Here is a 27,288-nt window from a genome sequence, read left to right as displayed (position 1 = left end):
TTAAGAAAATGTTTTCACAACAAAAAATGGCATTGAAGATTTCAGACAAGCTACTCTGAGGGGTTGAGGGATGATTTTTACATGTGATTCAACCCTGGAAGTTAGGAATTGTTTTTATTTTAGTGCTTAAAACTTTAGTAGTGTGCCTGCATGCAACCACATACTTCAGTATCATAAATACCAAGCAGATACAGAAAAAGCGGCGCTGATAATCCAGTAGGATTCAGGGGAAAAAATGCCAAGTGAAGTTTACCTTTCAGATGCCAGTACTGTGTCTGCCTTTCTCAGTTTTCCAGCATTCAAGTGACAAACCTGTACATATACAGCCCTGCAAAGTCAAATGGGGACTACACAGCAAGGAACCCCTTCTGAGCTTTGACCAGGTGCTGAGAACTGGCACTACCAGGACATGGGAGCAACCTTAGACAAGCAACATAAACAGCACCTTCACCAAAGACAGTGCAGACAGGTTTCTTAGGTTAGCAGCTACAGTACTGAAGAGAAATGTATTTTGCTCAGAAAGAACACACAGGCACCATGTATATTCTTTATTTTAAAAAAAGATAATTAAAAAAGCAAAAAATCCTGAGCAGAATGTAAGTAGTAATGTCTTTTATAAAAACCATTTTCTGAAGTACATATGTTACAAGAGCCCGAGTCAATCCTCTCTCATAAGGTAGGTTTTGTTTACAAGATTTAAATCACAATAGCCAGTTCTGCCTCATGAAACAAGCTTCTCTGAAGCCTGAGCTTATGTCACATGCTGTCAACTCAGTATTGTCTCTTTCATTACAACTTACAATAACTTATGTTCAGAAATTATTAGCCTGGAGACTGTTTCATCCCCAGCATTACATATCTGCACAACTCGATAATCTGAGAAAAATTAAGAATGGGGAAAAATATGTAAGATAAAAATAACCTGAAATATGCACTTGCATAAAATTCACGTTACAGGGAGGAAAAAGTAGTGGATACACAAGAAAGCAAGGTGCCTTTTTATTTTTTCCAAATTCAGCTTTCCTCAGAGAATAGCAGTTTAGTCCTCCCTAAAGAAAGCTCTGTGGAAAAAGAAGATAAATAAAATTTACAGGAACTCAAAATTCCCACTCCAGCCAACCTCCTTTGAACTACATATTCTTCCTTATATTTATTTATGCCCACTGTCCTCAATCATCCAGTCTCTAAAATGTTTTTCCATCAAGCTTCTGGCTCTCCAGTCACCAATATTTACAGTGGGGATGATTTTCTGTGGCTTCAACCATTGAACAAAACGCTTCATTTCCAGGTAACTGCTGTGTTCACTGTAAGGAATCCCTGAAATGAAAAAAAATCACAGTCTACTAAGTCAGTCTACTTAGCTTCTTGCTAAAGCACTTTGCAAACTTTCCAGCTAAGAAATACTTCAGAGAAGTTTTTTTAAATTTTTATTTGGGATCTAAAGTTTATAGCTAAGGTAAAACAAAAACCCCCAACTTTCCTTCTAGGAAAATTACCTTGCATTAAGTCACCAAGTCACTCATCAGTGCAAACTGAGCAACATCAATCACCTGGTTAAATGAAAATTAAGAGATTCAGCTCTACCCACCAATAAAAACCGAGAGGAAGAGGAAGACCCAGTCTGTCAGAAACAAGTAAGACATGGAATGAAATCTTGGCTCTGGAACTGCACTGCCACCAGCATCAGTCAGGCCAAGACTCCATTCCTGCAGTCTCTACATGTATCAGATGAAAGCCTTTATTTGCATGAGGAGGAGAGGTGCAAAATGTATGCAAAAATCTGCATTTATGCTGTTCTTGATTACTCAGTTCACAGATCTCTCCTGGAGAGACCTGTTCAGTTTCTCGATGAGTTACCAGAAAAAGTAGTGGTTACAAAAAACAGTAGGATTTTCCAGAATAAAAAATATGAAAAGCATTCACACAAAGTTAAATCTTTCTCACTCTTATACCATATATGGTGATGTTTCCTCTTGTCTGAGGTTTGATATCCGTCAGAGAAAGACATGAATCAGAGTAGGTCCACCCAGTAGGTTTGAAAGCCAGAACTTGATCAAAATTCTCAGAAAACTTATTCAAGTGATCTTGCAAGCCCTGTGAAAAAAAATAGCATACACTTAAACCCAATAAATGGCTAATTAGACTAAAGATTGGAGATTTCATGATGGAGAGGCTTCAGACTACATTTTATTTTCATGTGTTATTATCTTGTTAGTTTTAAATATCATCTGCCTTGAAATTATTAATGATACATATTCACATTTGCAAACCAGCTTGTCCCTGAAGATCTCAATTGCTTCATCTGAACTAAGCGCATAAGGACAGCTATGCGTTACAGATCAGAATATACAAGGTAAAATCACATCTTCTTAGAAATCTTGCTCCCCGAGTCATTAATTTTCCCCTCTAAGCTGGAGGTCAGCACTCTTGCAGCTGCGTGGGAGACAGAATGCGGTGAAAGCTGCTTCAGTGCAAAATCATCTGATTAATTTGTGCCACTGAGATCCCAACACTTGTTTATACCCAGAAGCACCCAGAGTTAATTAAGCTACCCAAAAAAATTGCAGCAAGTCAGTGCACGACTAAACTATGCTTTACCAAACCTCCACTCATGACAGGAAGGAAACCACCTCTCATCCTTTCACTCTAAAAAAATTAACTTGAAAAAGTTTCCAGGTATAAGGAACGTACAATCCCATTCCTGGATAAAGTGAAGTAGGTATGACTTCAAGTTAAAAATGGAAAATCAATTTCATGTGTCCTCTATAAAAATCTTAAAGGCACATTCTCCATTTCAAAGTCCTGTAAGGTTATAGAATTCAGAATCATAAACTTTTTATTAGCAGGAGGAAGAGGATTACAAAATAAAGATTGATTAAAAGAGAAGGGCAGAGGGGGATAGGTAGGCTGTTGATAGAACACTAACCAATGTGTCAGACACTTGAAAACTATTAAACAGGGCAGCAGAACATGTGACACTGCCACATGTAAAAACACCTTCAGTACAATGTACAGTAGCAACATACAGAATCCATCAAAGAAGGCACATAAAGGACTAACAAAACCCTACCGCAGCACACACTTCATTCAGCAACAGGAATTATGGCTCACTGCCATGACTCAATACACTGCAACTGTTCAGTCCTCACTTGATTAAAGGTATAACTACAGCAATCTAATTTTCCTTTGCACTTCATTTTGGGAAGATTAACATAGCTTAAAGTAATTATTCACATATTTGCTCCCCTTGCTCTAATGAAATCTAAATATAGTACTTCAAATACAATGATTATTATATTAACCAGTGCTAATCTGCTTTCAAATTTTGTTATAAATCAACTGTACAACATTCACATTAAGGATGCAATTTCAATCTTATAAAAAATTATTTGTGCATTTAGATCACAGGCACTTCTGAAAGTCTCACCTCAATCCTAGTACAAGACACTGCAGAGCTAAGCAACCTAAAAGAGGTTCACAGACCCACAGAGACAAGTTCTCTTGAAATTTTCCACTGCATATTCCTGTGGCAGAAGCCTCAATTGCTGACTCTTACAAAAAATTGTTTGTTGCAAAAGAACCATGCGTACATTTTGGAAAAGATGGTCTCTTTCCCCAAACCAAATTACTACGGTGTTTATTCATAACAAGTCCCCTTTAAATACACATTCCAATCTCTTCTTTTATTGCTTTTGCCAACACTGTTCTAAATCTTCATCCTTTTAAAGCGGAAAATATATTTCATTGCTAAATCAACCTCCTTCAATCACCATGACAGCCTGTTATCTACAGTGTTGCTAAAGCCAGCAGTATACACAAACAGACTCCATAAGGTAGGAAAAGACTCAAACATGATTAAATATGTCATTTACCATCAGCCCTAAGACCACTTAAACTCATCTGGCTTATTCAAGAACAGCCATTTGTCAGCACATGCAGCAACCCCTGTATTTTACTGGGGTACAACCAAATACTGCAGTGACGAATCAGATCTCTTTGATTATTTTTTTTTTAATATTTTCTTTTTATATATCAAATCCACTTGCAATTTTGCTGCAATGAAAGGTTTATTTTCATAAATATTTTACTTTAAAATTCACTAGACATAATTTCTATTTTTTAAAATTTACGTGAATGTTACTCATTTAGAATATCCACAAGATGAATGTACAGCATATCATCTCACTTTTTGACCAAGCTAGAACCTGAAGAAAGTTTGATATCACCTCCTAATAAACAAACTCTTCAAGAAAGCCAGAGCAATACATAGAAAAAAAAAACCACAAAAGAATATAAAGAACCCAACCCAATCCAACAGTAATACAACAACACAAAAAGTTTATTCATTATTTCATGGATTTGTAGGTTCAGAGCTGAAACTACATGAGCAGGAAATTAGCCCAATTAAGAAGTAGGATTATGTTCTTGAGTATGGCTGAGGCTCAAATACAAGAGGCAGGAAAGACCCAGAAGAAAATGAAACCATTGGCATTGGATGAGGATCACTAAAAAAATCTGGCTTCCCCAGTAATGAGCCAGTAAATCAAGAAAAATGTATGTTGTATAATCCAACAAGACAAAAAAATATCCAACTAGAGATGATGGCATCAACATTTACATGGTCTGTAAAAGCAGGATGATATCATTCACCATCCTTTAACCAGAACGGGATTGCAAGTGATCAGATAATTTGTTTTTAAGATACTGTCTTTGCTGAGTTCATGTGCAGAAGCAAGCTAAATGGTCATATGAACTCATCTTTAAGCATTTAATATTCTTCACATTTTACTGATAATACATTCCACCCAGGCACTCATCTAGCTGCTGGCCCCACTGGATGTTTAGCACTCTGGAAGTCTACACAGCACTCCCAGCTTACATGGACACAACCTTACTAATGACAGCACAAGACCACATTCAACAACTCCACATGTGAGGTCAAAGCCCCAGTCCAGAGGGCCCTGCTGTTAGATCAGGACTCTAATCCACTAGATCACTGTGCCTTTAATCTTTCCTGGCCCTTTCCAGGGTCCAGGCATCGCTTCTGTCATGCTTTAGATTCATCTAGAACCTCCTGTTCTCAGAGGTGAGACCCTGCATGATACAACTGCCTCTCTCTGAGAAGAAAAGCTGTCTAGACATCCTTGTGGTACAATCACACCCTGAAAGTCAGCTATGTGAGTATGCCACACATGCTGGGACAGGTGACAGCAGCATCACATAAGAACCCAGAAATCTGCAGAAGAAACTAAAACATATTACTGGTTAAGACAACACATTAAAAATAAATCCATACACGTTTCCATTACTCAGTTTCTGCCCCACCATGGAAAACATTTTAGAACAAAGTTAAAACATTAAGATATTATGTTCCATCTCCTGCAGCTCCCATCCAAATCATATAGCCTCTTTTTCTCCTTTTTAGGTCAACTCTGACCTTGACTGGTCCTGCAGCTGAATACCATCTTGGTCTGAAGGATTTGCTTGAGATGGCACAGCAGGTCTGAAGCAAAACAGGAAAATGAATCCAAGTCTGTAAAGCATAAACAACCTCTGTTTTCCTCCTTCTTACAGGTTACCTTTAATCTAGAGTCTGCTGCTTTACCTTAATGCCGTTTGGTATTTTGTAGTCTATTTAGGAACACCCAAGAATTAGTCACCCTTCCTAACTAAGAAATCTCCACAGAAACTCTCAACAACAAAAACTCACTCAAATCTCAACCAAAATGTGCATTTGAAAACTACTTAGAAGAAACAATGTTTTAAAATAAAATGGTTTACTTACTTTTGCTACAAATAGTAGAGAAGATTGTGTGTGGAAAAACTAAAGCATGTGTATATACAAGGTGTCCTACAGTGCATGTATTTGTTTCTGTGTGAGTTTTCATTGATTTTCAAGGAACCTTATCCCCATGTAAATCATCAGCACAGAAAGAGAGTGAATATTCTTTTAAAAGATGAAAATATGGCTATAAATGCAGGGAAACTGGACTGAGAAGAATAGAGAACCTATTTCTTTTTTACCAGACACCGGATTTGGAAGTTGGTCACATGCACAGGCTGCCTCAAAACAGAGACTCACATGCAGAAAATCCTTTTAGTCTTTTCCTACATCTGACCAGGTAAAAAGCTGAAAATAGGGACTCCAGGTCACAATATATTAATTGCTAATAGGACAGACCCTGCAGTCATTACATAAATCTACTTCAAAAAAAGGCCTCCAAAGAGCAAGTCTTTGAACAAGCCTCATCTTATCTTGTACAAGCACCATATCACGTTTGGAGAAGTTATTAATGTTTAATTGCATTTCATTTTCAATGTATTGCTACATGTCAAAACTACACTAAATAAATATGATCCGACAAGAGATTAAAAAGCACCAAACACAGCACTGGTTGGGAGAAGCCACAAGAAGTTTAATAGCAGGTTAATCAAAATATTTTGGTTATATTATTGAAATATTCAGAATATTTTCTGAACTTACCTTAAAATTAATTTGCATCATGGGAAGAACATGAAGCAAAGAACCATTCCAGTCCACACTGATGAGGGAATTAACAACTGTTGACTCCAAGCACTGCAGTGTCTTATACTTATCACGGGACATACTTGCTTTTGAGCCCAGAACTTCAGCAATTGCTTTAGGATAATTGGGAAGAAATCAGATAAAGAAAATTATAAAAGAGTTCTTTTTTTTTTTCGTTTTGGAGATATTCCTGATTATTTTACTAGATAATTTTTAATTAAGAAGAGAAACCTGTAATGGCTGTTAAAAAACTCTCCCCCAACATTTTAGCAGCAGAATTTTATATGACAATTGGAAAGAGAAGTACCTTGATAAATTCTAAGTCATATTTATTTGGTAAAACATCACTGAGGTGAACTGGTATTTATTCCAAAGATGCCAGAAACATGCAGTTTTTGGAAGATGTGACAAACAGCCCACATTAAAGACAGACTAAATTTCAGCAAGGGTAAGTCTCGTATTGATGATTTTACACAAAAGCACAAATGCTACACAGCTGCCTGCTCTAGAGTGTACATTTAGGCAACCATGTTGGTTCCTAACGCTATAATTGCGCAAAGCATAGAACACAAGATTTTCATTAAGTCAGAAAAGTGTGCTTTGGTTTGGCAAAGGCTCTGTTAAAACTGATTTCATTAAAACTGATTATGACAGGGCCTGAGCAACCTGGTGGTCCCTTCCAACGCAGGTGATGCTATGATTTAAGAAAATACATGATATAAACCTGAAAGGAAAAACTCAAAATAGAAGTCTAAGAACTACTTTTTTGCTGTTTCTTCATGATATGAAATTAATAACAACAAAAATGTCACAAAAGCTCATTTATTTATTTTTTTATTTGCTCTTAGCAATTTTCTCACCACAATCAATTAAATACATTCACTCATCCAAACTGGCTGCCAGTATATTCAGGGGGAGAAGGGAGGGTATGTAAACATGGCAGAAAACTGTTTCTTTTAGAAAGCTAAATCTTATCAACTAGAAATCTAAAAAAATAGCAGTAAGATTATTAAACATATCTAATTTCTTTACACAATATCTGAACATCCAGACTAAGTGACTCGTTATGTCTTCAAGAAAGAGATCTTTTAACCCTAGCTTAGATATTTATTTAGTTATTTGATCCAGCACACTTCTTTCACATACCTAAAAAAACTTTTTCTTTTCCTATGGAGTAAGTGCCACAGACAACTAGAGTACGTGGGTTTAGAGTCACTGTCTCAAAGGCAATATTGACAGCAAACTGGATCACCTCTTGTTGCGCAGGAAAAGTGTATTCAGGACTACAGTATCTGGGGCAGAGAAACAAATTATAACACTTTGTTACACGATAGAAAGCATTTGAAACTATCAAGGCCCTCAAAACCGCATGCATACAATAAATGAAAAAAGACATTATTCTTCTTTAGAATTTCAGTTTACTAGAAACACTGAGGTGCCCAGGTGAAATTGCTGCAACAAAATTTACACTGAGCATACCAGTGTTTTCTCTACCACTATTCACTTCCTGACACTGAATTCTACAATTTCTTCTTTATAAATATCAAATGCTCTTTCAAGCTGGATATTTGTATCACATACTAATTACATCTTTATGTCTATTTTTTGTCATACACAGAAACCATAACATAAGGCATTATTCATTCACAGAAACATATGGAACAGAAAGACAAGTCTGCCACGGGGCATTAGTCATCACACACAGAAAAACAATTTTATATACGTGAGTCAGAGAAAGGTCTAATGAAAACCCGGACAACCGATTCAACCATTTAGCTTTCTTCTGGCTTTGAATTCCTCCACACCTCTTTTCATAACAGAGTTGAATCCACAGAAAACCAATGCTCCATGAAGCTCTTGTTTTAGAGCTGAACACTAGATTGAGTTCTGACCGCCAGAATTTGATACCACTTGTAAATAATATGGTCATCTGAGCAAATACTTCAGCATCTTTTCCACCACCCACTTTCATTCTCTCATGTAACAGCATAACAGTTGAACAAGCTACACGTACATGAAATTTTAATAAATATCTGTTTTTATTCAACACTAAATAAGTGTTAAAACAGTAATGTAATGTAACGTAATTTATTTGGTTCGTATAAAGTCTCACTAAACTGAAAAGAGTAAGGGTAAACTAAAAAAAAATTCAGTTTAAGGACAACTTACGTTGTATCAAGGTACAGGGTGTGGACTTGCTGACCAACCAAAGCAGGGTAGCGTTCCATGGAAGGGTCTGCCCTGAAGTCTCCCGTGTGCAGAATAACAGTTCCACTGGGTAGATGGAAAAGGATCATTGCTGCACCTGGACAACTGAAACAAACAAACAAACAATCCCCACACAAATTCCGTCAGCTCTCTGTACTGGTAAAATGCCTAAAGAGATAGACCACCCTGCAGCAGCAGGAAGGTATGCAGAACAGCATTTTAAATCACAGCTACTGTGCAGCCTAATTTAGCAGCAAAGCAATCAAGCCCCATCTTCTAGGTATGACAAAGATGCTGCCTCAGTTGCAATCTCTGAGGTTCTATTGCTTGATTCAAACGGGAAACAACACAGTAAAGAGAAGCAGCATTCTTATTCAGGAGAAAGAGAATTGTATTACTGCAGATTCAACTGTGGTCCTTCAGGACTTACTGAAGTATTTTCTTTTAAGTTCTCTTTGCAGATTTTAAATGTTATTCTCCATCCAAAATTCTATGATTATGAATACAAACTCTCTTACTGGCAACAGCAAATCCATTGCACCTTCTGCAGTTGGTACCTGAAGGGCAAGAGCTCAGACTAGAAAACCAGAATGGGACTACTTTAAGTATCAACCATCTGCAAAGGGTAAACGAAATCTCAAAAGAGGAAAAACTGGCGTGAATCAGAGCTAAAATGACAGAACTGGTGAACTCTCCAAGAAGCTGATCTTTGTACCTAAGGTATATATGCCTTTTAAATGGAAGCAGACGATCAGCGAGACAAACAGGAAAAATGAGAAGTGTCTAAATTACACAAGCAACAAAGCTTCCTTCATTTCTAGAAAAGGTTCTCAGAGGACTTCATGGAATCTTATCTTTCCAACTACAAACAAATCCTACACTAACTAATATTCAAACCAGCTGTGATACAGTCCTGCATTTCAATATATATACTGTAGGGAAGGGACTTTTTCTCTAGCCTATGGCTAAATAAGGTACCAAGAGGCAGAAAGGCAAGAGAACAGGATTGGTGCTACTGAACTCTAAATCCAGCATTACCAGTTAGTGCCAGTGCAACAGACAAAAATCTCACCCTTTACCACCAAATCCAGAAGTCTTGTTCCAAAGTTCAACAGGCTTTTCTTTGAAGTCCAGTTTTAAAAATGTTGTGTCTCTCACGGGATCCAAAGTACCACATTTTTCTTTAGCTCAAGATTTCCCTATTGTCAGTTGAAGTTACAGAAGCCTAAGGTATCTGATAATCAAATCTACTATGTTCCCAACTAGACACCAAAAACCAAAAAGTGTCCAGACCATCAGAAAAATCATTCTACCCCTCAACAAGCATAAACATTATGCATCTATGTGTGGCTAATATAATGTACTCAAAATAAAATTAGGGAGCTATGAATGGTTAATACAACATATTCAGAATGGTTAATACAATGTAGTCAAAACAAAATAAAGTTAAACTAAAATTCAAAAAAGCCAGTTTAATTTTTGAAGATAGCTTTTGAAATAGATGAGTTAACTATTTGCAAGAAATTTAGGCTCCTACATGTCTAATTCGCTTCTGAAGTGAAAATGCATGTTACTAAGCCACCTCAGGAATGTCAGGTATTTTCATCCTTACTTTCTCAGATCCACTGAAAACCTAAAGATCATGAAAACCGGCTGTACAGATGCAGTTTATGTTATCTTTAATATTCTACATATACAAATTTTCCACAACAAATGCAATGATACCTACTGATTGGCATCGAGCAACAACACTTTGATCCCATCCACTGTACATTCTGTGTCCATGGGCAGCACGTGGACATACTGCTCTTGGACTCGAAGCTTGCTCTTCACCAGATTGCCAGTTATCTGAAAAAGGAAAAAGATTTAAAATGGGATAAGAACAAAATCCAAAAGAAGTGCCTGTTTATTTCAGAAACAAAAGCTCTCAAAGCCAGACAGTCTGGCTTAGAGAGAAACTATAAGGTCCTGGGCATAATCAAGCCTTTCAGTAGCATTTCACCTCTAGAAAGCAACCTGAAAAAAGCTGTCCTAAGAAACTTTTCAAAGCCTGTCAACAGATTATGGATTGGAATCAGAGAGAAGGAAAACAAGGGGGAATAACATATTACAGACTGCCAAGTCAAGAAAAGGAGGTGGGTAAAGCCTTCTTTAAACAACTGAAGAAGTTTCCAGGTAAGAGGCCCCTGGATCTTATCATGGAGGACTGCAGTCTCCTCAACACCTACTGGAAGGGCAACATGGGACAAAAGTATTCCAGGAAACTTCCAGAGTAAATGATAAACACTTTTTTTGATGCAAACTCTGGTTATGGGTTGAATAAGTAAGGTGTCCTACCATGTTACAAGTAAAGAGCTGGTTAGACACATGACAGTTAATGGTAGTCTTGGCCATTCAGCAGCCTGAAACACAGGACACAGAGGACCAGGCTAAAACAACTCACTTACTTAATGTGGAGAAGAGATGGCTTAAGCAGAATCTAATTTCAGACTTCCATCACTTGAGTAGAGTTATAGAGAAGATGGAGCCAGACTCTTCTTCATGATGCACACAAAAAAACCCCAAGCTACAATCTCAAGTTGCAAAAAGAGGCATTTCAAATGTATACTAAGAAAAAAATTCAGAGTGGGTAAGCACTCCAACAGGTTATAAGGAAACTGAAATCTGGCCTATTTTCAAAATTTGGCTGACAAAGGCTTCATGCAGCTTGATCTAATTTTGAAGTTAGACCCACATTGTGCAGGGGGTCAGTCTATATGACCTCTAGAGATCCTTTTAAACCTGATTGTTTGCATGGTATCTAGACAGGGAAGTTTCACTGATCATCAGTCAAATCAGGGTAAGGATTTCTTACAAGCAAATTGCAGATTCCCCTGTACATAACCACTGTGCCTAACTGACCTAACAATGGAACTGATGATCTTCTATTCACGTTCATCAGTACAGAAGTGATTCCATTTGCATGCAGAATGGACAATATCTAACAATCTTGAAAAACCTTACCTTATTACAGTAGATTGGAAACCTGAAGTTTTTTGTTAGCCCACAATAGTGATCAGAGTGAAAATGAGTAAGGAAATAAGCTGTGCAGCCTTCAATTTCTCCATACTGGAAGGCATCAACTGTAAAACCAGTTCCTACAGCAAAAAGGGAAGAGAAGCCAGTCAGTGAACACCTATAGCTCAGAACCAGTTTCTAATTAGATATTGCTTTTGTTTTCTTGCTTTCTTCCCAATTAAAAGGTAATACTTACACTTCACACAGTTTAAGGAGCCATTTAAAGATTAACATGGTTTGTGTATCAGTGAACAGTTGCAAAAAGAGATTTTCACTTACTAAAATAAAAATTTCACATAGTATCCACATATAAATGCTTTCACAGGCCTCCCAAACATGTTGGTTAGCTGCCATCCTATACAGATGGTAACTGATTAAGCAAATAAAATACATTTACCTGCATTTAGATGGTATCTCTGAAAGTTCAGATAGACTGAAATCTAATACCAACATCTTAACACAAAATAAAACAGGTAACTGCAGCTTAACAGAATGCATTTTGCAATCAAACTGCAACTCTCCAATTATTCTACAGTTAACACTCCTCTTAAAGCATGCAACCACATCATTATTAAGCAAGCAATCTGGGGTCTCTGAATGTATCTGCTGAGATGAAACATGCCTGATTTGCCATTGTATGCTTCCAGTGAGCTGCTGTTTGTATAAAAATGTTGCATAAAGACACCTATACATCTCTGCAAATGTATTTTTTTTAAAATGCAAATATACTGACAAATGGTCCTTTTACACTGGGTTATACTTTCTTAAAACTACCCAACAGTGCACAGAACTAATTCAGCTGGTGGCACTTAAATATTTTTCATTTTGTTACACAAATTTCCCAGATCTTCTAAGAGAACCAGAAATAGTTTCACGTACTTGTAGCTAGAGGTATTTGCAAGCCCAAAAAACCACAGCAGTCTGCTAAGTAAAAATCACAAGCCAAAAAATCCCCAAGTGTTTAAGCAATACCAGACTCAAAACTTCAGGGAGGCTGAATTATACCAGGCCACGGGGATGAACACATCCCATTATATATACATAGATAACCAGTCAAACATAGTAACAAAATTCAGAATAAAGATAACATAGGTAATAACAAAGCAACTTTGAAATTGCACTGTACTCACAGGAGTCTGCTCTTCAAGTTTATTATATAGGCAACATTCTCTAAGCCCATGGCACTCATGGCACTGATGTAGCCCCACAAAGACTTCAGTCAGTTTTCAAGTAGCAGCCCGGCACTTATGATTACCAGTGTATTTCTATTTGGTTTCTTCAAATACCTTCCTAAGACTAAGATAGTGCTTCAGTGGTAAACGGAACTGTGAGGATATGAAGTATCATCCTGTAATTTAAGTAACTGCTTGAGGAGGTTCTGAGAAATTCTTGCCTTTTTTCTTAACTAAACTATTCTGCTCGGTTTTCTTCCTTTGCTTTCACAGTTGTAATAAATCATACTTCTTATTCTAATTGAATTTCAAATGCAAAATTAAACTCAATTCTTTTCACTTAGTGCTAAGGAAGTAATTGCTATTGACAGCCATACTTTCAGGCACAACTGAAACAAGGTAAAAGATTAAATTCAGGAATTAGGAGTGTATATTAACAAGGCATACATTAAAAATAATTCAAGAAAGTAGTTATCAAGAGTAAAAATACCAAAGCCTAAAATTAGGAAAAAAATACAACACTCTAGCCAAAATTAATTAACCTCTACGGAAAGCAAGTTACCTGGTATTTTCTTGTAGAAAGGGCAGTATTTTTTTCTTGGTCCTTCACCTGTAGTAGGCAATTCTTTAAATTTTTTTCTCCACCTTCGTCGGCCACCAGAACTTACTTCTGCAATGGCTTCATTTTTACTTGAACTTTCTGTAACTTCTTCTACATCTTCCACAGACCCCTCAGCTTTCCTTTTTTGTTGTCTAGGCCTCTTTCCATTGGGAGCTACTGAACTTGGTATCTGCTTTCTCTCACTCAAACACATCTCTCCTTTACTTTCGTCTTTTGCTTTGGGTTTTAACCCAAAGAAAACACCAATATCCATTTGTTTGAGTTCTTTGGCAGGATTCGGTTTAGCATTCATGTTTGCTAAAGAAAGAGATGCCACTGACTTAGAGCTGGGGCTGGGAAAGCACACAGCAGCGGTATTAAGATTTCCTTTTTTCTCCACTACTGTCTGCAAACTCTCCTGGTGAGCTGTTTCTTCAATTGCATTGGCAGTCACTTTATCTGTATTAGTTAAAATGTTACTTGGCTCCCTCAAAACATTACTCTTCTGTGTCAGAAGGGAGCCAGCATCTTCTCTGTCTAGCAGTGATGATGTTTCAGCAAAACTCATGTATGCAGAATCCAAAGCACAGGCACCAGCACCTCCTGACTCTGTGTTACCTGCTTTGGCAGCAGAGGAAATCAATCCTGGCTCTTCAGCCTCCTCACAATTAGAAGTAAAAGAGGACCCACTGGCTACCACCCCTTGCTGATGATCCAGGTGGTTCAATGTATTTACTTCCTCACAGAGGGTTTTTTTAATTACAAAATTTCCTGTTTTGCTATGCTCATACTGAGGCTTCTTCTGTAAGAGAAGCTCATCAAATGTTTTAAATTCCTCAGAACTGGAGTCTTCATCTTCCAAGTTCTGCACTTTGAATAATTTATCCTGTGACATTTCTACTTTCTCCTCCTCTTCCTCAGCTTCCTCTTCACTTTCCTCAAATGTACTCAGTGGAGAGTAAGAAATTTCACAGTCATTGAAGTCTGCTTTTGACTTTAGCAGACTTGGCTGACCTGCATCTTTCTGACTACACAGATCTTCTCCTGTTTCACTTTCTTGAGAGGATGCAAAATCAAAAAATTCAAATTTACAACTATTATCTGTGGTCTGTGTAAGCAGAAATGTCTGTTGAGGTTTCTGAACATCTGCAAACAAGGAAGTACTTTTACTGATTATATTTGGAGACTTCATTTGCGGTGAACTCTGTACCATCAACGCACAGTCATCATTAGGGACATGTTTTGTATCATTAGGTGGTTTCTCATTCTGTGAGATTTCTTCTACATGACTGGGGAAACAGCTGGGCTTTGCAGCAGTAGAACACATCATCTGCATCTCCAAAGTGTTTCCTGAAGAGTTTACAAGATAATCTCCTGCTCTGTTTGCTGCAAGTAGAAAATGGCTGTAACGCTTGTAGTGGGATGGAATAGTGGAAGTACAAAGTAAACCATCAGGACACTCTATGTAAAGATAAATAGAGATGAAATGTTAATATCTTTGCAAATATAGCTGGCATAAATATTAAAACAAAAATCACAAGTGACACACAACCTAATAGCTTTTTCTTATAAATACAGCCATTGGAGGACAGAAGGTACAAATTAAAAAGGAATTTTCAAGCTGCCAAGGCCTCCTGCCCTGAGCCGGGTAGAAATGAGAATGCTTCCAACCTAAAACCAAACAGCTCCTGCAGCTAATACAGCACTATGCCTGAATTATACAGCCCTTTAACAACAAGAATACTTAAGCCTGTTTCAATGCTGTGCTCAGCTTAATCATATACCTTCTAGTTTAGAATTGTCTCACGTGCAAGCAACAAGCTCAGAGCATTAGCACCAAAAAAGGCCAAATGTTTAAAATATAAATAATAAAAAAATAAATCCTGCTCAATTTTTTCAAAATAAATCTCAGTTCTGAATCAACCTGAAATTCCATTTCAAATTGTCTGCTGGGTTACATATAACATTTAAAAAAAATAGTCCTGTATTTACTTACATGAAAAAATATTCAGCATTGAGATGCCAGAAAAAAAAAATCTGTGGCTGTTCCTGCTTTTTTATGTTGAGAGTTTGCTAGCTTAATTGTTGAGGGTTTTAAGGTGAATGTATAAATCAATCAGAAGTTACTTCCATCTGCTAATTATGGGCGTAAAAGATGGCAATGAGGTGTTAACACACCTGCCTTGAATTAAAACCACTGCCAAAATCAGCATTAAAGGATCAGCATTTCATTGTTCTGAAGAACAAGGTTCAAGGAAAGTTACAAAGATGTAAAAAGGAAAGTGACTGCATTACCTAAAGCAGCCTTCAGTCAAGTTTCCTGACTGTATGTTTTCTGATTTTCAAAAGTTACGAGGTATACTAAGGACATAAATTGGATACCTGAATCTGTTCAGATATGGTATTTCCCCATGGAACTATAATTTGGTATGTATCAGTTTTGAAATTGGAATGTGTCAGTTTTATTCCTCTTGTACAGAACTCCAAACAAAACTGTGTTATGATACAAGACTGTTCATGTAAAATTCTGTATAAAATTTCTAAATCATACTGGACCAGGAGCAAACATTTCAAGTAAATTAGTATATTTCAGGTTCCAGATGTCCTTAGACAACTGGGCAAATCATGTAACAACATGGATACAGAATAATAGAATCTATACATAAGGAGAAAGAAACTTGATGTCAAAAGTAGCAGCCTTGTAACTGAAGGTTTTTTTCTGACACTGACTTAGTAATTTTAACAGGTTTCCTTAGATTTAAATGGCAAATATGCACCTTCTTTTTCTTCAGTGAACTACTAAAACTGGAGCTTGATAAACAGCCATGAATCTTTTATCACTACTCTCAGAGTTTTGAGATTAGATTTCAAAATGAGATTTTCATGTCAGATTTCCATGTTCTTCACAAAGCAGCAGAATTTTTTTACAAAAACAGTATTGATCAGTAACAACATTTAAAAAATCATACCAACTACTATCTCAGATTTTGAGCTAAATATGAAAAACAAAGTTTAAAGCAACATTATGTGAGAAACCTCCAACTTTTCTTTGAAGGCTTTTTTTTTCCACTCTATTCGTACCTTTTTCAATGGATCCTGGAGTATCCAAACATTCATCAACGTGCCATTGAGGTGTCTGGACCAATAGCAAAGAGAAAGGCATCTGGCAGCTGGGACAGTATCCATCATGCACGGGTTTTGCCTTTTGTGAGCTCTGTTCCGTCAGGCTACTCACGCTTTCCTGGGAGTGCACACTACTGTCATCTTTACATTGATCCACATCCTGATTTGGCCGTGATCTCTGCTTGGTTTTCTGCGGTGTATCAGTTTTTTCCACTAATTTCTTTTTCCTATTTCTATTTCTTTTTGGCTTACCATTGCCATCACTTACTTCCTGCACAGGTGTAGAGACACTCTGTGAATTACCTTGATGCTTTTGCTTCCTAATAGATTTGTATTCCCAAATGTCCTCCTCTTCCAGTAAAGCATCTTCAGACATGGCAACACAGGAAATACACCCTTTTCTTTTAAGCAACAGTTCACAAATATACCCTTCCTCCCGCTAATATATTTTCTCTTCCCTCCACTCTTCACTATATATGGAAAAGGCCCAGAACCCCATATTAAAAAATCAACACTGGGCCACAAACCACGCAGCAGTCCGTGACGGGACAAAAGCATGGTGGATCCTATCCTAAAAAATAATTCAATGAGCTCCTCTTTGAAGATTTGCTACTTCTGTTAAACAGGACCCGAGTCTGTCAAGACTTGCAGGACGAGCCATTTCCTCCAGCTCTCCCCGCTCCTAAGCATCTACCAGGCCTGGGGAGAGGCAGCCCGGACACCTCGCTCCCGAGCGGGAAGATTTAAAGACAAAACGACGAAGAGTTCAGCTACGGAATCGCTGCCGGGGTGTCCCAGTGCTGCTCCCCGGAGTGTCCCTGTGCCCACAGAGTATCCCGGGATGCCCCCTGGAATGTCCCGGTGCCCACACAGCGTTCCGGGATGCTCCCTGGGATGTCCCGGCGCTCCCGCCGGTTCCGCGGATGGCGGGCGGGCACCTCCCGCCCCTTCCCCGCCGCGCATTCGCTTCCGCAGGTTCGTCACCGTGGCTGTCGCTCAGCTTTCCTCTCCTCCCTTAGTATCCCCCCCAAAAAATATAAAAATCCCAGCGTTTAAATTGCTGGTTTGAGCTTTGTCCCGGCGCATCTCAATTTTCACACCTTACAAACACAGAAGCCGCCGGTCGGGACAAGGCGGGTTGTGTTGAATCTGCCGCGCGGGAATCTCCACCGCGGGCTCCCTTCGGGAATGTGCTGCTGTGGATACCAAGGATATGTAAAAACAGAGAATAAGTGAGGAGGTCCCGTTTTAAGGCAGGCGCGTTACCGCGTGCCTGTGCTTTGTGGTTTATCTCCTTTTCCGATCGCGGCGTTCCCCCGGCGCCGCGGGCGGTGCCGAATGTGCGGCGCTGAAGCGCCAGGCCCGTAAACAGCGGGCGGGAGAGGCGATGGCGGCGGGCGGGCTGGCGGGGCTGCTGCCCGCACAGACACAGCTCGAGTACGCGCTGCTCGACGCCGACACCGCCCAGGAGAAGGAGAACCTGGTCTACCAGTACCTGAAGAAGGTGGACAGCCGGGAGCGGGACCTGACGGTGCCCGAGCTCGGCGGAGGTGGGTGGCGCGGCCCGGGGCCTCCCCGGGGAGGTGGCGGAGCTGCGGCTCCCGCCGTGAGCGCTTTGCCCGGAGGTCCCGCGGCGGCCAGAGCCGGGCAGGGACGGCCCCCTGAGCCGCTCTTGTAAAGGGCGCTTGTAGCTACAGGAGGTGTCACTCCTGGGAGCACCGGGAGCGAAGGGAAAGGAGAAAGAAGCCCTTTAAACATGATCCCCCGGTACTGCAAAACCCCCGTTCTTTAAAACCCCTTTTCTAAATCTCTGCTAGCTTCGTTAATTTACTGGTTTTAATTTTATTTTTTTTTTTTAATAAAGCTCTTCCCATCTGTACAGTGAATTGGTATCTGTCACCTCTGGTCCTGGTGAGAACTTTACTAACTCCCAGCTTTCTCCTGAGCTCCCTTGGTTTCCCTGAGTATCCCTTAGGATGTTCCTCATCTCTCTCTCCCCATGACTTACCCCTGATCATACAAATTGTGCTGGAAATGTCATTGATCCTCCTTCTGTGGTTTGCCCCTTTCACACATTTAATGTGTTTCTATATCTCTTCTTGTCCTAAGGATGAAATGAAGGGTTAAACCTTGTATGATCTTGCAAGTCCTGCTCATAGTCCTTAAAACCTTAGTGAGGTTCTCTGCAGCTGTTGGAGCTCACATCTGACTGCCAGACAGAGACCTCAGGAGGTGAACTTCAGGGTTAAAATCACATGTATCATGGGAATGAATTATGACTTCTAACCACTGAAGCAAAGGGAATGTTTTTTTTGTGTAGATTGAGACCCCTGAATTGAATTTGTGATAAATATTGTTTCACTTCCAGTGTTCTGTCAAGACTTATTTTCTCCTCTAAAATAGATAGCCAACATTTTTCATTTCAAGTGCTTTTTAATTAAAGGTATTTTAGTTCTAGTGAAAAGGGGAGCAATGCAGCAAAATAAACTACCCTTTTCTTTTAAAAAGTAAAACCATTATAGTATGGAAATAATGCATAGACTTGATAAATTATTCTTATTATTGTCACCAATGCTAAATGTATGTGAATTCATTTATGTTTATAAGTATATGGAGGTCGAGATGAGTCTTCCTCTTAGTGAAACAGAAAACAGCCTCCTGCTGACTTCAGCAGGAATAACTTCTGGGGCTGCAAGAACTTGGTTTGCTGAAACTGTCAGTGGAACTTTTGAGGATTTTTAGATTAGTCAACATTCATTTTTTAAGAAAAGGCCTTCAAAAACTTGGTTCAAGTTAACATCGTATCACATCTGTTTTTTCCCTCTAAGATTTTCAGAAATGTTAAGAGATAATAATAGCAGACCGTATTCTAGGATATTTATCCCTTGATACCAGCATTTAATGGGATCAGAGGAATATCAGTTACCAGTGAGGAAAGAATACTTTCATGTCTTGTGTCAAGTTGTTAGAATAAATGAGCATGAGTCCTGCTGGGTCTATCTGAAAATGTTGTCTTTCTTCCCATGTAACAGAATTAATTTATACCTGTCATTTCAAACTTTGAAAATTAAAATCAAATCTATAAGCACAAAAATATTTCAATGGTCTCTGAAATCAGTTCTTTACAAAACTGTTGGAAAAATCATTAAGAGTTTAACACTTTCTAACTTTTACTAGCCTTTATGTGAGCTTGAGATGATTGTTACCCATGTGATGTTGTTGGGAGTTGAATAATGTAAATCACGTTTTAAAATGTATGAAATTTGTTCTGAGACTTGCATGTTCTTTCAATTAAAAGGTGCCTATTTAAAGCTGTAAACTACACTTTGATATTACAGTAAATCTTGTTAATAATATTTATGAAGAATTGTGGAACATGAGGATGAGTTGGATAAATACTTTTTGTTTCCTTTTCTACTTGCATGGAAAGGGATGTCAAACTTTTTTTTTTTAAGTTAAATGTATCAGGAGCATTATGTGGTGTTGTGTAAATTAGGTGTAAGTGTCTGCCTTTCCCTGCCCTTCCCCTAACTGGGTATCACCGTTCTCTGAATTCCAGATCTGCAATGGTTAAACACTGAAGGTCCTATTTCTCTTCACAAAGACCTTTGTGGAAAAGTTGTGGTGTTGGATTTCTTTACTTATTGCTGCATCAATTGCTTGCACCTGCTGCCTGATCTCCATGCCTTAGAGCACCAGTACTCTGATAAAGGTAAGAGTTCTTTGGTTTGCTTGGAATAGAATTTCCTGGCAGTGTTGCAGGCCGAGTAGCTGAGTCACTTTGTTGCTGGTTACTAAGCTCCTGGCAATATTTCAGGGGTGTCTAAAAATGTCTTCTAATCTTTTAAGTAGCCTAAAAAAGGTGACTGTGTATATTTCCATCACATTTTTAAATAGGGTTAAATAAAGCATCTGTTGTGTCTGTATAGTTAGACAAACAGGATATGTGCTTAAAATCTGATATCTTTCAAAAAAAGCTACTCAATGATGTAAGATGCAAGCTCAAAGTTAATATATGTAACTCTTCACACTTGACTGAGGAACAAGCTCTGAGAAGAATACAGTAAAGGTGGTAGTATGGATGTAATTAAGATTACTTGGGTTTTTTCCATTGGAACTCAAATAACAAAATATTTAAACTTGATTTAAAATTTTTTTGATATTGGCATCATATTGTATACCCTTAATAGTCCTGTATTCTAGAGAGGGAATTATGCTCTTTAATGTCACATCCGAAATTAGATCTATCTCCCACTCTGAGTGAATAAAAATGTAGGGTAATTTCTGTTTAGAATGCAGTCTCTTGTCATCATGATGACTTGTCAGAGATAAGTTGTGGTCTTACACAGTGTGTCAGCTACTCACTTATCATGGATATTTTAACAGACTGAACTGTGAGATAAAGAACAGTGTTACTTTCAGCCCTAAAAATATTGTACTATATGTAATAAATAAAAGTATCTTAAAATGCTTAAGTCTGATTCTCCATTACTGTTTCTGATTGGGATTAATTTTGGCAGTATTTTTTTTCATGTGTTACCTTCTTTCACTAGAAAAAGAGATTGCAACACCTTTGAAATTTACGTAGTCCTTTGCATACATTTACAGAGCACTTTGCAGAAGACTCAAACTGATTTTTCTACCTTGGAAAGCTTAGCTGTTTGCTTTGAAAAAATTGAAATGTGGAATAATGTTTCAGATATTAGGAAGTTTGTCTAATAAAGAAAAACCTTTATGGCATTTCTTTGGGAGAGAGTCAGTTTTAAGTGGAAGGTGATTAGCAAATAAGTGGACTGCTGTGGATATTAAGCATGTTGGGAAGAAGGTCTAGCCTGAGATTTCAGAAGATTACATTGATCATATAATGAACAATATATTTAAATTATAAATATTTTATAGTATAGTTATAATATAGCTGTTATATAAGGCTAAGTTGTTAAATCGGCTGATAACAAAATTTTCATTTTAACAACCTCTCCCCCCAAGCTTTCTCTTTAAACTGCTTGTACATCTCTATACTGGTGTAGAGGAGGCTGCAGCACTCTGAGCTTAAGGTCCACTTGGAGTCGTGTTTTTCTTTGACTTGTATTAAACTTCCTGTCATAGGAGTTACTACTCAAGGAAAGTACTTTGCTGATGGTGATAAATGATTTTTGTATTTGAACTGTCCTTGTAAGTTGTTTTTGGATTTGAGCTATCCTGTTCCTGCAGGAACCAGAGTGAGAAAAAAGATACTTGGGGTGAAAGTGGAAGTAAAGGGAAAGAAGAGCAGGTGTGTGGAACATTAATTTTAAATTTAATCCATTAGGAAGCAGAGGATAGCAGTTGGATCCAGGAAGAGATTAAGGTGCTTGATGGTTCAAACAAAGAGAAAAATACATTGGGCTTTTTTTTCACTATAGATCTCTGGTTTTATCCTTTTCTGCTGTTTTCATGGCTTTTTTTATCAACCCTTCCAGAATTATTTACTCTTTCTTTGCTGCGCTAAGCGTGTAAATCTTAGCATTACAGTAATATGTATAAAATATATCAAGGCAGTAAGGCTTGTGGTTTTTTAACCATTGAAAAATACTTCAGTACATGAACTTATATCAGTATGCATCTTCTTCACCCAAGATAAATGTGAATTACTAATCACTAGGAGAAACAGAAGGGGAGAGTTGTTGACTCAAGAAACTTGAGAAAGATAAAAGCTGGAAGAACAAAGCATCCTGTTTTAACAGAGCATCTATCTCATGATGCATTTGGATCTTTAATCTCTTGTTTGAATATTTGAAGGAATACTGCCTATTTTTTTCTTAGTTATAAGAAATAAATTTCTTGATTGTGCATTGTGTACATACATTTTTGATGCTCTGATTACTTTTTATGTGGTTCAAATGCCCTCTTATGTGGAGTATGTTGAATCTTAAGCAATGTGATCATCAGACATGAGAAGTTTAAACTTAAGAGACTATACAGGATGATCCTAAATCATTAAATATATCATAGTATATGTGCCATAGTTCTATTGTCTGGAACTTCAGGAGATCTGTTTCAAAATGAAGACTGCTTTCCATAGGATTAAATGTCATCCAGGATCTTTATCTGATATGTTCTCGCTGCTATCTTCAGTGGTGCTATTTCTGTGTTTCAAGTGGCATTCAGAAAGTTATTTTGAACCCCAGTGCATATTCAGTTCATGTTATCAGCAGTCCAGAAATTACTTCTATAAGAGGAAGTACTTTTTAATATTCAGAAATAGCTTGGCATAAATCCAGTGTTGTGCTCTGCTGTAATCCTTCAAGTAAAGTGTTTTAAATGGTGTGCATATTGTTATTTCTCAGCATAGCATCCATCAGTTTCCGTAAGAGTTTTCTTCATGAGGGGATGTTATAACTTATTTGTGTTGCTCAGGTGTTCACTATAGAATTGTCTTTCTAGCTTTAATGATGTTTTTGAAGGATGAATATAAGCCCTGGTGATGGTCCTTTTACAGTTAAAATATTTGACCTGGTGGTTGGAGTTCAGCAGTTAATGATAGTACAACTTCAGCTGTCTGATGTTGCAACATTCTGCAACTATGGAGATGATAAAGACTGTATCAGTTATAGCAACTCTTTAATTCTGTATCTGTGAAATTGTTATATTCAAGCCTGCCTGGTTTGTAGCAGGTGTTATTTGTCATTTTGTCACAGTTGTCAGCACTGCCATTTTTATTTGAAATATAGAATACTGTGTTGATTTCAGAAGCCGATACATTATTTTTTTTACTGTTTATCTAGAGATAAATATATCAAGGTAACTCTGGACTTCCAGAGTTCGATGTTATTTTTGTGGCTCTGGTTAACGGTGGAAAAAAATTAAATACCACAATTGTGTATAAGACAATCAGAAGGCAGTTAGGTGTCATAAGCATCTGAAAAAAAAACAAAGTATCTGTTGAACTACAACATACCCGTAATTATTTTGAAAGTATTTTCTACCTCAGTATATAGGGGTTCAGGAACTAAAAACAGTTTATGACATACTAAATGTCAACCAGCTGGGGAAGTAATGGTCCTAAAGTTCAGTAATTTCACTGAAGTGTTATTTCCAAGTTTCAGTATTTTCTATACATAGTTTTTTGTATTCCTACTGAGATGTAATTGCTTTTTGTTTGTTCAAATTCCCTGTCATTCCAGAAAGCAGTCAGTCACATTGTGAGATAACTGTGGTTCATTTTTCCTTGTTTTTTTTCATTCAAGTACATGTCAATGCACAACTTTATTTTTCCTTTCAGATGGTCTTGTTATTGTTGGTGTCCATTCAGCGAAATTCCCAAATGAGAAGGTTCTGGATAACATTAAAAGTGCCGTTCTGAGGTATAATATTGTCCACCCTGTAGTAAACGACGCAGATGCAACACTGTGGCATGAACTAGAAGTGTCCTGCTGGCCAACCCTGGTCATCCTTGGGCCTCGTGGAAATATGCTGTTTTCACTTGTTGGAGAGGGACACAGAGAGAAATTGTTTTTATTTACTTCTATGACACTGAAATTCTACAAGGAAAGAGGACAAATCAAAGATAACAGCATTGGAATAAAGCTGTACAGAGACTCCCTCCCACCTTCTCCTCTGCTGTTTCCTGCCAAAGTGACTGTAGATAATTCAGGAGAAAGGCTGGTAATAGCAGACACTGGACACCATAGGATTTTGGTTACTCATAAAAATGGACAAATTCTGCACACTATTGGAGGTAAGGGTGTGTATATATATATATATAAGTTTACCATAGTAATTTCAGTTTAGGAGTAGAGGATGTTCACTGGGCCTGGTAGGGTGATTCTTTTCTTGAAGGACCTGGCAGTTTATAGGTATTGCCAGAATTTTATCTTGTACTAAAATCACTTTTATTGATTTGGGGGTATATAGTGTAAGACCATCAGTGTGGGACTCTGTTAATGCAAAATTGTTTGAGATGCCTAATTTTTTTTCATTGCTTCATTGACTAAAGTTCCTGTTTTCATGCGATGTCCAGTATGAATTATGAAAATACATTTTGTGTTCTTCTGAGAGAGTTACAAATGGTTTTAGGTATAAGGAATGTGACATCCACATTAAGCAGCAAGGGAAAAGACAGACTATAATGCCTCTCTTTCCAATAGAAGAAGAGAATGTGGAATTTTGGTTAAGGTGGTCAAAGTTGCATCGTAATGCACTATGTACATAGCTGTTCGGACAGTCCATCTGTGAGCAACCATGATAGACAGATTTAGGAAGTGGTCAAATCCCCAAATTATTGAAAACAATGGTTCATTTATGTCTCAGAATCAGGACCTGTGTGCCGATGTGTCCTATATTACTTAGTCTGGTGTTGACTAATGCCTGAATCGTGGCAGAATCCTACGAACCTCATAAAAATACCAGTGGCACTGCTGTTTAAAGAAAGGAAGGAAAAATCTCTTGCTGTTTGAAGTAACAGTGTATTGGGATAGACAGACTATTTATCCAAGTTAACCTGATTTATCATTAAGGCATTAGTCTAAATGTAGGAAGTACAATCAGAATTTCTTACGGCAAAAGTGAGAGAATTTGGTTTCTGCTTGATATGTGAGATTAATCTCTGCCCTCAAGTTACCCAGTAGTGTTCTGCTATGGTCATTAAACAGGAATTCGGAGGGAGTGTCCTAATCTCCCAAATGGTACCCGTCTTTCCTCTGGCACTCTGTGCTATTCCCTTCCCTGGGGATATGCACCCTCATGCTTACAGGGGAAACTACTGGAATCTGATACACCGGTACTTCAGTCCTTCATATCTGTTAAGGTCTAAATGGACTTCTGACAGGAGGTTGTAAAAGTTTGTGTGTTTCAGTGACTCAGTTAAATGACTCAGTGGGCAGAAAATAATGTAATGAAGTTGATAATACAGCAATAAACGTGGGCATGCACAAAGGTTGAAATTGTTGTATTTGCATCATAAATCATGATACACACATAACTCATACCTAAATTTCTCCTGCTGACATATACTGCTAATGCACTTTAAATGCTACTCCCTCTGAAATACGGTGCTTACCTTCATAGTGTTATATTCAGGTCATGTTCCTTTCTGTTTCTTGATTGTTCTGTGCAGAAGACTGTCGCTCCATCATTCTCGCTGTTCTTTTGCGTAATTAGTTCCATGTCATCTTTTACCTAATTATTATTATTAATGAGAAAATGTTGCTAATCAGATGTTAATTTCATTTCTGATTACACCAAAATCTAAACTAATGAAATTAAGTAGAGTTTTGGAAATTAAAGTTTTTCCTGTTGGCTTGTTTTGATATATTCGAGAATGAAAGAGCTGTAGGTTTTTTGTCTTTCATTGTTGCTGTTGTCCTTCAGTACAATTTAGAACCCTATTTAGACCCCTCTAGAACAGTTTAGAACCTTACTAAGACTTCTCTGAAATGTGAGCTTAAAGAAGCAGAGAACTTGTTCAGAATGGGTTCAAAACTTATTAGCACCAGGCTATTTTAATTACACATCAGAGTGACTAAAATGAGACTACACAAAATAGTAATAACATGACGTGTACAAGGCGCTGTGAGAGCAGCTCTTAGAATATGTAATTCTCTTACAGGTTTAAATGTATGGACTTTAAGGTGGCTTTTTATTAAAATTACTTTCGAGTTTGCTTTGTTTTATTTATAGGTCCAAACAGTGGAAGAAGAGATGGAAAATTTTCAGAGGCAGCTTTCAACTCACCACAAGGGATTGCTATAAAAAATAATGTTATTTATGTAGCCGATACAGAAAATCACCTAATTAGGAAGGTAAATTTTCCATAAGGAAACTAAAAATTTAATCTCGTACTGTATTCTACTTACGCAAGTGAAAGTTTACACCAAATGAATGACTCTCTGAATATCCTTAATGTCAGGAAGAAAATTTGGTCCAATATCTTATAAATAAATGCTGTTATACAGGTTTGTTTGGATTTTTTAAAGGCTACATATACTTTATGCTTCCTGTCAATTGAAGATGAGATGGTCTCCTCATTATAGCACAACAGGGTTTTGTTGTGGTTTTCTTCCTAGTCACTATTACTTTCCTGTTATGAGAAACATCTATTCTTAGTACTGGAAGCAAAAACTGGTTTTGTTTCACTTCCAGTAGTATCAGATTCTTATCTAAAGTTATTGTACTGCTGTGTTTCAGTGAATATCTAAACTTCCTTTAACTGTTTGGGTCTCTAAAATACAGGTAACTGCCTTAATATCAGAATTGGCTGCATGTGTATTCTTTTTGATTAAACACTTGCAGAGTTTTAGCATGTAGGAATTGGATCTTACATTTGATTAGGTGAAATTTAGAATAATCAGAAGTTAAGTTTGGTGATGCAGTATAATGTAGCCTTATTATTTAAAGTATTGTACGCATCTCAGAAGATCTTGTACTCAGATCCTCACCATTATGTCTGATTGGTGACCAAAGTCGTTTTCTCTGGAGTCCTCATCTTATTAATATTCACCACTGTAGCCTGGTGACCACAGGAAATTAAGTGTTGCAGGTAGCAAAGACAGCACAGAAACACCTGAAGATCTGGATCATATTGCTTCAGCATTTTCCATGGTAGTAAGCTGTTCCCTTTCATC

The 27,288-nt window shown here is 37.7% G+C and overlaps 2 protein-coding genes across 2 annotated transcripts in view; one reads left to right on the top strand and one right to left on the bottom strand.

Annotated features, from left to right (window-relative positions):
- Positions 1-533: 533 nt before the first annotated feature.
- DCLRE1A (DNA cross-link repair 1A) lies at positions 534-18,216 on the bottom strand. Its single transcript, XM_027740030.2, has 9 exons — positions 16,646-18,216; positions 13,526-15,025; positions 11,738-11,871; positions 10,464-10,582; positions 8,696-8,839; positions 7,673-7,818; positions 6,485-6,639; positions 1,953-2,094; positions 534-1,317 (listed from the first exon to the last, which is right to left on the bottom strand). Exons 1-9 carry the CDS (start codon positions 17,061-17,063, stop codon positions 1,151-1,153), a joined length of 2,925 nt encoding a protein of 974 aa, XP_027595831.2. The 5' UTR covers positions 17,064-18,216; the 3' UTR covers positions 534-1,150.
- Positions 18,027-27,288, top strand: part of NHLRC2 (NHL repeat containing 2) — a 26,897-nt gene continuing 17,635 nt past the window's right edge. Inside the window, exons 1-4 of the mRNA XM_027740031.2 lie at positions 18,027-18,237; positions 20,247-20,399; positions 23,949-24,404; positions 26,345-26,466. Of these exons, the coding sequence (XP_027595832.1) occupies positions 18,075-18,237; positions 20,247-20,399; positions 23,949-24,404; positions 26,345-26,466 (894 nt within the window). The 5' untranslated portion in view covers positions 18,027-18,074. The remainder of the gene's footprint in view (positions 18,238-20,246; positions 20,400-23,948; positions 24,405-26,344; positions 26,467-27,288) is intronic.

This window comes from Pipra filicauda, unplaced genomic scaffold, assembly GCF_003945595.2.
Source record: "Pipra filicauda isolate LSUMZ 115617 unplaced genomic scaffold, ASM394559v2 scaffold397_size650280_pilon, whole genome shotgun sequence".
NCBI lineage: Eukaryota > Metazoa > Chordata > Aves > Passeriformes > Pipridae > Pipra > Pipra filicauda.
Note: the sequence above shows the minus strand (reverse complement) of the source record. Positions and strands in the feature narration are given on the sequence as shown.